Genomic DNA, 9,467 nt, shown 5'->3' with positions numbered 1-9,467 from the left:
GTACATGTACCGAGAGGCAGTTCTTGTCGGTGCAAACTTTCTTGTAGTAAATTGCACAATATTAAGTATGCTGCCTGTTAAGTAATGCTGTGATTGTTATATTAAGATATTTACTTGGCAAGTGGATTTCTTAAAGATGACAAGACTGTGAGGAGACATGGCAAAGAAGGAGAAATTTGCCATAAAAGACAGTGCAACAGACCATCTCTGCTCATCAAATGAATACAGAAAAAATTCTTTTAGAATAAATATCATCTTCGGATATTGTTTTATAATATGGGGATTTAATGGCGCTCCTCATGAACCAATTCCAAGTAATCCTGTAAGAAAAGAATGACCTCCAAGTGAAAGGACACCCAGAGTACGTGCAAAGTGACATTAGTTGGACAGTAAAGCGGTGATTCATTACTCAGACTTTAACTTGCTGCCAAGTGATTTGGACTCCTGTACAGGCAGTCCCCGCATTACGAACGAGTTCCATTCATCAGTCTAAGTCGAATTTGTACGCGTGTCGGAACAGTTACGTACGGTTCATAACGTCAGTTAGTCAAGTGTTTGTCATAGTATATAGTGTACCTTTCTACGCATAAAAACACTTCCAGATACACGCACATTATGTTTAACATAATACAGTAATAATAAATGTAACTCTAATATCTATGTATACTAGAGGGGCATCGGGATGGAGCCATTTACATCCTCCATTATTTTCCGTTTGTCCTTTAAATTTATCCCGATCGTTGACCGACTCTAGCCCAACGCTTTTCCAATGTTTGTTGGCATTTTACCTTTTTCCGACCGCTTTATTATTTTCACTTTAGTTTCAATCGTGATCGTTTTCCTTTTCTTTGATGCATCAGCATCACTTGCATCACATTTATGTTTCGGTGCCATGGTTACAAGGATAAAAAAAAAAAAAAAATTAAAGCCCAATACAGTAACACACGAGACACTTAACAGCAACGTGGTCCAACTGAAAAGAGCAAAGTCTTTGTCCTACCTTGGGATCACGAGAAGACGAACCGCTGTAGGCGCGCAATGTTTTGATGAGCGTCACAAAGTAGCACCATTTGTTATTACAAATCATTGTATGTAACTCAAATTTTTAACGTAATAGGCTTTACAGAGGGTGGGTCGTAACTACGGGTTGTACTTAAATCGCATGTTTGTAACCTGCGGGCTGCCTGTACAAGCAATTTTGACAAAATTGGTATGACACAAGTGGAGTGAGTCACCTGTTCATGAGCAATGATTGTGGTCTGTTATTCAGGTGATGGAGGACATGGCTACTTGAAAGACTGGCTGTGGTGGGGTGGTCTCCTTACCAGTAAGTTTCACCTTTATTTCATCACTTCTGACTGCTGCAAAGCTTTTCAAAATCATATATATTTGTTGAATTATATATCCATATTTTATCTTAATTACATAGACATTGGCACTGATTAGACATTTGAGATGTCCTACTAGTTTTTAAGAAGGCTCCTAACACTCACTTCCAGAATAAGTCCCAAAACCAGAATGAGTGTTTTGCACACATGTTGCTGTTTTCAACCTCTGCAGTGGGCGCAGGAGAAGTCGCAAACTTTGCAGCGTATATGTTTGCACCGGCAACTGTGGTCACGCCACTCGGAGCCCTAAGTGTTCTCATCAGGTAACGGCACTCGTCTTTCTGTCCACATTTGTACTGAACGGTGTGATGGCTGCGTGTTTCCACATTGGTGACTGAGCATATGAGCCTCCAGAGACACCAGATTGTCATAACAGCATAACTTAAATGGCACGGTGGCATAGCGAGTAGTGCTGCTGTCTTACAGCACCTGGGTGGTGCGAGAGGACGTGAGTTCAATCCCTGCTCAGCCTGTGTGGAGTTTGCATTTTCTCCCTGTGTCTGTGTGGGTTTCCTCTGGGTGCTCTGGTTTCCCCCCACACTCCAAAGACATGCTGTTCAGCTGTGTGAGTGACAGAGAGAGAGTGTGTGTATTCCACTGATGTATGGATGAGTGAGCCAGTGTAAGTAGTGTATCTAGCAGTGTAAGTCACCGCGGTGAATAAGGTGTGTGGGATGACGACACTACACCGAGTTCATCGGAAGTTTCTTTGGAAAAAAGCGTCTGCTGAATAAATAGATGTAAACCCTAAACACCTCTCCTGTTTTGGCTAAATGAATATGTGAATTGGTCCGATTAGGAGAGATGTGCAGCATGAACAACGTAACATCACTGACGTGTTCTCTTGTGTGGAAATTCATTATCACAGATTATTTGCTCTGCCAGTGTGGTGATAAGCCAGGAGTAGTGCAGGGGTTGAGTAAACTGTGATTTGTTACACTGACTCTGTTGTTCCTTGGTACTGTTCATGTGGGTTGTGTTGGTTTGCTGCAGTGCCGTGCTGTCCTCCTACCTACTGGGTGAGACTTTGAACCTTCTGGGAAAATTGGGCTGCGTTCTCAGCCTACTGGGAAGCACCATCATGGTGATTCATTCGCCAGAAGAAGAAGAAGTTACCACCATACAACAAATGTCCCAGAAACTGCTTGACCCTGGTATGGAAGAAGGGGGGGAAAAAAAAAAAACTTAATTTTGCTAAGTGTAAGGTTTTAATGGCTCATAATGACTGAACACTGTTCCCAATGTGCCATTATGGTGTGTGATTATGAAATTCAGTCTCAGTGGCCAGAAATTATGCTAGTTGCAGTTTTGTGCACTTTTAGAGAAGTTAATATGTCATTTTTGGAATTATTGTGCAAATGTAACAAAAAAACTGCCCTTTGAAATACATTATCCACAATTAACAGTGAAACCAGCGCTTCGGTGGAAATTGTTGCATATCTCGTATCTAGGGCTACTGCTCCAAAGGATAACATCTGAGCTGTTAACTGTGATGTTCCTACAGGCTTTCTGGTCTATGCCAGCATACTCCTCATCGCCTGTCTCGTTCTGATCTTCTACTGCTCTCCACGTATCGGTCAGACCAACATCTTGGTGTACATCGGCATCTGCTCTCTCCTGGGAGCCTTCACCGTCTCTTCGGTGAAAGGCCTGGGCATCGCGATCCGCACCTTCTTCTCAGACACGTCTGTGGTGCGCCAGCCCCTCACCTGGATACTTCTGGTTTCCCTGGTGGTTTCCATTGTCACGCAGGTCAACTACCTTAACAAGTCCCTGGATGTCTTTAACACACTGCTGGTCTACCCCATCTACTATGTCTTTTTCACCACCGTTGTGTTGGCCACCTCCATAATCCTCTTCAAGGAGTGGGGCAGCATGTCCGGTGTAGACATAGTGGGCAGCATCTGTGGCTTCCTTGTCATCATCTTGGGAGTAGGAATGTTGCACATTTTACGGGATGTCCAGGTGTCACTGGACAGCCTAAAAGACTCCCTGGGTCTGCCATCTGAGGAGAGGAACCAAGAGAAGGTGGATGACAAGCGGATCCTTATCAACAACCTGGAGTGTTTGCCGCCCATTAAGGAGGAAGTCCCTCAGGTGTTCATCATCAGCTGAGGGAAAAGCAATAATACAATAGTAATTTCATAATTATACCTGTTTATGCATGTTTAGGTGTTTGTAGTTTTACAGAGGTGACCGTCTTGCTGCTGATGAGTGTTTCAGTCAATGATGCAGAAGGCTTGGTGGAGATACAGTACTGCTCTACGGGATGGTACTACAAGGACCAATGTTTGTTATATTCCACATTTATGTCATTGGTTGTCTTTGTATATTGACAATTTCTTTGCTTAGTAGAGAACCAGGGCTGTGGAGTCGGTACACAAAACCTTTGACTCTGACTCCAGTAACCCAATAATTGGTTCCGACTCCACAGCACTGCCCAAAAGTTGCATGATATTTTGGGGTCAACTTATCCGGCGAATATTGGCCTAAAGCTATATTACACCTCTAATTTCTGGGGGTCGACTTATACGCCAGCATATACGGTACATTTAGCCAGAGCCGGTACATTTTTGACGTAGAACTACGTCTTTCACCTCACTGGGTGTGGGGGGGTAACTTGGGAATTGATCGTCAAATAAAAATGCAACCCCCTCTCGCCACTACTGCTCGCAAATGAAAAGACGCAGAGAGATAGCGCATATACCCTTGGATAGAGGAGGGAACACCGCATCAAACGAGATATGAAAGGCTGCTGCCGGTTGAGCCTGAGCGAGCTGGTAACATTGCGAAAATGTCACACGTTTGGCTCGTTATCGAGTTGGCGCGCGTTGCGTTAGATGTCACCATGTTTGAACCACATGTCATAGCGTTCACGTCAGCGCCTCAGTTCGTAGCTAGAGAGCCGCGCTATCAGCAGGAAAACCTACATTTAGACTGAGGTAGGGGGCCCGAAGGCAGCTCATGGAATTAAAAATTTCAAAGATGCCCAAGAAACACGACGCAAAGTACTACCGCGACCGACGAGCTGCACTTAGGGAGCAAGCCGAGGCCGACTCCGTACACAACCTCGTTTCATTTCTCGCGCCACCCACGTGTAGTTCTCCGTAAAGACACGTAGCATAGTAAAGCTATGCACCTGAAAATTTTTCCGACTCCACAGCAATGTAGAGAACCGAACCAATACTTGTGAAATTGCACTATTAGTGTGGTTGATGTATTGGTACGTTTGCACATGGCTCTAAACATTTACTCTGCTGTCACCCTGTACAAAGAAATGTATTATTTTAGATGCCAGTGAACACATTTCATTGTGATGGTCTTAAATTTTCATAATTTCTTTGCTATGTCGGTGACCAGTAGTTTTAAATACTTTCATATATTCAGAATATAAAATAAGATCTAAAATACGCAGTTTGTTTCCAGTAATTTTATTTATTTTTTTATTTTTTAATCCCTTTCCAGGAATAAACTTGAAGATGTTTAAATTAATTAGGTCAAATGGAAAAAAAAACCATGCATTTATGATTATAGCTTATTTGCAGACATTTGACTTTCATCATTTCTAATTGCACTTCATTTTTGGAATTTGCTAAATTTGTGTATTTTGAGTTAAAGCTTTTTAAGGTACAATGAACATTTGATTTTCAGCTTCTCAGTTTTTGCAACAGATGTCAGTCAAGGAATTTAAAGTGTTAAATCTGAATATTCTCAGTTTGTAACAGGCATTTCAGAATCTGTCAGCTCAGAAATAATTAATTTACTTTTTGGTTCAGAAATAAATGAGCATTTCTCAAGGCAAGAATTCCTTTCCTAATGAAATCGCTGAAGCTTATAACAGATGATATTTTTGTGTCCTGTTTTGTGGTCATAACATTCACAATTTCTCTGAGGAGTTTATATGGATTCCTTTGTAGTTTGGGTTACATGTTTTTTCAGTAAATTCTTTTAAGTATGCTTATAAAAGAAGGTGTTTAGAAAGGAGGTGCTAGTAATTTGAATTTCTCCTACTCCTGAGGTCTTTGTTGTATTTTATGAGCCTCATTTAGTTTTTTTTTTTTTTTTTTTTTCTTCGAAGGGTGTTCAAGCTGAAGTTTTGTATCCGTTGGCTAAGAGGAGGAGCAGTGATAACATTTGGAAGGTAGAGATAATTTTCCACTTGGGTATTTACCCGAGACCCCCCTTGGCTCTCAGCAGTGATCATTTTTATCCAGCTCCCCCCCAGCCCTGCTTAGAGTAGATGAAGTTAAAGGTCTTAACAACTTTCCAAGTGTTTAGGGGGTGAAAACACTCAGTAGTACTCTGAGGAGTTACAAATACTGGAGGCATTATGCTTGCTTTAAAAAAAAAAAATACTGCTTGACACTTCCCCACCTCCTTGTTACAGCGATGGGTGAAAGACAAGAAACCATCTGAGATTTGGCTCTATTCTCATGGTCTTTCCACTCTGTGCCTTTCAATTGCAGCCGTTTGTCTAACACTGTAAATTCATTTGGAAAAAGGTATCTGCTAAATCAAGGTTAGTAATTATAATTTGTTTTCAAGGTTCAAAGGCAGGTACATCTACATATATCCTTTTAATTGATGCTTTTCTCCAAAGCAACTTACAATGTCAGCCTACCTACAGATATTTACTTATTTATTCACCTGGGTATTTTTTTTTCCTGGAGCAGTTTTTCAGGGTAAGTACTTTGCTCAAGGGCACTACAGTTGGAGGTGGGATTGGAACCTGTAACCTTTGGGTCCAAAGGCAGCAGCTCTAATGTAAGGTAGTACTGTGATAAATGACTATATGACAATGAGGGTACTTTAACCCTTGATCAAGTACTACATAAGATTTACTGGAACATATCCAGTGATACATGTAAAAAGAAATTACTTTGGGATAAATACTCAGAAGTAGTGATTTTTTAGTACTACTTTCCTCCCTCACTGCTTTTATCTGATTTTGTCTATTGGAACAACTGAGAACCAGAGCCACAGCAGCTGCTAAGTACACAGATGCAGACAACTGCCCTCCTATGGGGCCTTATCACCTGCCCTGTGTTTGTATCCGTTAAGGTATTTGTACTTTGTGGGTGGTGCGACACATCGCATGGTGCCATTTGTGTGTCTTTATTTGCTTTTTCTTGCCACTATTCTAAACTACTTTAACTAACTTACTCATTACTTTATTTAGCTGACATTTTTCTCCAAAGCAACTTACAATTATTTACCCATTTCAACAGCTGGGTAATTTTACGGTAAGTACCTTGTTTAAGGGTATTATAGCTGGAGGTGAGATTTAAACCTGTGACCTTGGGGTCAAAGGCAGCAGCTCTAACCACTACATTACCAGCTGTCCCCTGTAGGATCTACCTGTCTGACAGACAGGGTGTAGTACTTTGAGATGGGGAAAAACAAACTGGGAACTTTGACCGGGACCCTTATGCAGGAGTTGTTTCGTTTCATTAAATTTTATTTTTTAACAAAAAATAAATGGGAATTGAGTGGTGGTGTCGTTTTCACAAAATGATTAGCTTTGAATTCTTGCAAAAAAAAAAAAAAAGCTCAGTAGATGGGCCCTGCTCTTATGGCAGAGCTCGGATCTCAGTTGCAGTAGTTCTGCAGCTCAAAGAGGTTGCAGGGCTTGTGACAGCACTGCTCCACAATGCCTCTCTTCACCTTCAGCTCACCCTGCTCCTTGTAGGGGTATTCGTCCACTTCGTTCTCTTGGCCTGATTTGGGAGACAAGAAACCTGCAAAATAAGGGGGGGGGAAAAAAAAAAAAAAGAGCAATCAGTTCCAAACAACCTTTGGAAACATCAGCAAGAGAAGGAGGCCATAGAAATGAAGCAACCTACAATCACAGGTTTGCATAACAAGCTGCTTACAATGATACGTGTGTGTGTGTGTGTGTGTGTGTGTGTGTGTGTGTATATATATATATATATATATATATATATATAATCTTTTTTTTTTTTTTTTTTGTCCTGGAACAAATCAGGGTAAGGGCCTTGCTCAACAGTAGTACAGCTGGAGGGGGGAATGTGAACCTGCGATGGCTGGGTCCAGAGCTGGTCATTCGAACCCTAACTCTACCAGCTGTTACGTTTGAGGCTATACAAAGCACTGCAGGTAGTACAATGTTCAGCATCATTACCTTTCATCTGAAGGGCCCCAGCTCAAATCCTCCCTCTTGCTGTAATACCCTTCCTCAGTAAAGTTACTCTGCTCTATAAATGAGTAAATAACTAAGTTATACTTTAAGACTTCAGGTTTATTGATTTTTTTTTTTTTTTTTTTTTCTCTCCTCCCCCAAACAAACTTTTCAATTTAGACTATTTTTCTGGAACTTTGTCCGACTTTCTTCAGTGGCACAAGAGCTCGTAGTCTTAGCTCGCCTTACCTGGCACCTGATAAAATATACATTTTGCTTTGTGCCAAAAAATATGATTCATAGGCAGTAGAGGATGAGAAATACTCTGGTTATGTTATGAGCAAGTTCAGTGTACGAAAAAGGCATCGCAACCGAGACAAGTATTGTGTGCGGCACAAGGTACAAGCGAGAAAACAAAGGGGGACCAAGCAAAGGGTCGGTCCTTCGTGGGGAAAATGCGAAAGTGTGTAGAGGTGCCCGTGCCATCTTACCCAGCAGTGGTTCCGCCTCCCTCCTACTTTTGGGGCTGTAGAAGAAGCCGCGGTCCCCGCAAACCATGTAGAGGGCGTCCACCAGGTGGGAGCCGCACAGGCGCTGGCTTGAGCTGGACTCTGCCCCTGGGGAGGAGGAAAGGACCAGCAGGACCAGCAGAGGGAATGCCTGGAGCCAAATCGCCATGGTGCTGGATGGGAGCGGGGAACATCAGAACATCAGCGCTCCCGTCCATTTGGTGGCCCACAGTTTATGTCCACAACGTAAATTTGACAGTGCAGATGGCCCTGGATGCCTGGATCTAGGCTGTCATTTCCTCGCTGAACGTAGCAGATGGGCGCCGAGGGCCCATGATCCCTGTGCTGCTTAGGCTCCAATAGCCTGGTGAGCGACTCGGAGGGGGGGGAGAAAAAAATTGCTCCACATAAAACTTTTTACATTTTTCACCTGTTTTTTTCACTCACCTGATGGAAGACTCTTCCGTAAATGACAATGCTAAGAATCAACTAAGTTTTGAAATGTCCAAACGCAAATGTAGTGCCAAGACCCTCTTTAGCTTCTTTCGGGGGGCAGTTGGAAGAATAGTGCTTAGAATCACTGCCTTTGGACCTGAAGGCTGCAGGTTTGAATCCCACCTCAAGATGTAGTACCCTTGAGCAAGGTACTTACCCTAAAAATATGCTCCGATAAAATTGTCTGGCTTTATAAAGGGATCAGTAATCATAAGTTGCTTTGGAGAAAGGCATCAGCCAAATGCATAAATATAAAGCTCCTTAACCGTTTTATTCAGTAAAAACTGGGTAAGATCACCGACAGAGAAGGTCCCATCCCTTACCTGTGGAGATGTTGGTGCCGCTGGCAGAGAGGTGACAGAGAAGTAGCGTAGGAGGATGCGACTGGGACAGAACAGTGGGGATTCTCCCTATTTATAGCCCTTGCATGGGCCAGCCTTGGGCCCCAACAGCAGCGTTTACATCTGTAAGTGGAAAATGTAAGTAAATCGATTCGGCGGGAAGCTGAAATGAAATTCTCTGCCTCGTTAGCCAATGTTTGCCTTGCTAAGTGACATTTTTGGCGCTACAGCAATCAACACATGGTGGACCGGTCAATGGAGGTGTCATTGGTGTTAGAAATGAGGCCGGACTTCAGTACTGACCAGCTGCTCCACATTAACCCCAAGAAACAAAGCAAATATTGGTCACTGGTTTGAAGTGGGCTGTTAGTGGAAGCAGATGGATAATAGACGTCTTTGGCTAAATGTGTCTTCCTTCGGGGCTGTAATGGGGTGTTATGCAAAACTGCCCCCTAGGAAGGAACTTTTGCTGACGGCGACAGCAGGGATTCGCCGAAATCTTTCGGATCGAGGGGAACGTTAATCGGAAAACGTGTTTGGTTTCGACAGATACGTTAAATGAAGTGAAAAGAGGAACCGTTTCAAAGGTGTTTGC

At 42.7% G+C, this 9,467-nt stretch overlaps 2 protein-coding genes across 4 annotated transcripts in view; one reads left to right on the top strand and one right to left on the bottom strand.

Moving 5' to 3' along the window:
- nipal4 (NIPA like domain containing 4) overlaps nucleotides 1-3,949 on the top strand; it is a 6,789-nt gene extending 2,840 nt beyond the window's left edge. For all 3 annotated transcript variants that reach the window (XM_018751611.2, XM_018751609.2, XM_018751612.2), the window contains exons 3-6: nucleotides 1,271-1,327; nucleotides 1,561-1,651; nucleotides 2,382-2,542; nucleotides 2,893-3,949. In XM_018751611.2, the coding sequence (XP_018607127.1) occupies nucleotides 1,271-1,327; nucleotides 1,561-1,651; nucleotides 2,382-2,542; nucleotides 2,893-3,503 (920 nt within the window). In that variant the 3' untranslated portion in view covers nucleotides 3,504-3,949. The remainder of the gene's footprint in view (nucleotides 1-1,270; nucleotides 1,328-1,560; nucleotides 1,652-2,381; nucleotides 2,543-2,892) is intronic.
- A 3,028-nt stretch (nucleotides 3,950-6,977) lies between these two features.
- On the bottom strand, nucleotides 6,978-8,217 carry ins (preproinsulin). Its single transcript, XM_018751872.2, has 2 exons — nucleotides 8,019-8,217; nucleotides 6,978-7,126 (listed from the first exon to the last, which is right to left on the bottom strand). Exons 1-2 carry the CDS (start codon nucleotides 8,203-8,205, stop codon nucleotides 6,978-6,980), a joined length of 336 nt encoding a protein of 111 aa, XP_018607388.1. The 5' UTR covers nucleotides 8,206-8,217.
- Nucleotides 8,218-9,467: the final 1,250 nt, after the last annotated feature.

The sequence above is a fragment of the Scleropages formosus genome, chromosome 4 (genome assembly GCF_900964775.1).
Source record: "Scleropages formosus chromosome 4, fSclFor1.1, whole genome shotgun sequence".
NCBI classification, from domain to species: domain Eukaryota; kingdom Metazoa; phylum Chordata; class Actinopteri; order Osteoglossiformes; family Osteoglossidae; genus Scleropages; species Scleropages formosus.
Note: the sequence above shows the minus strand (reverse complement) of the source record. Positions and strands in the feature narration are given on the sequence as shown.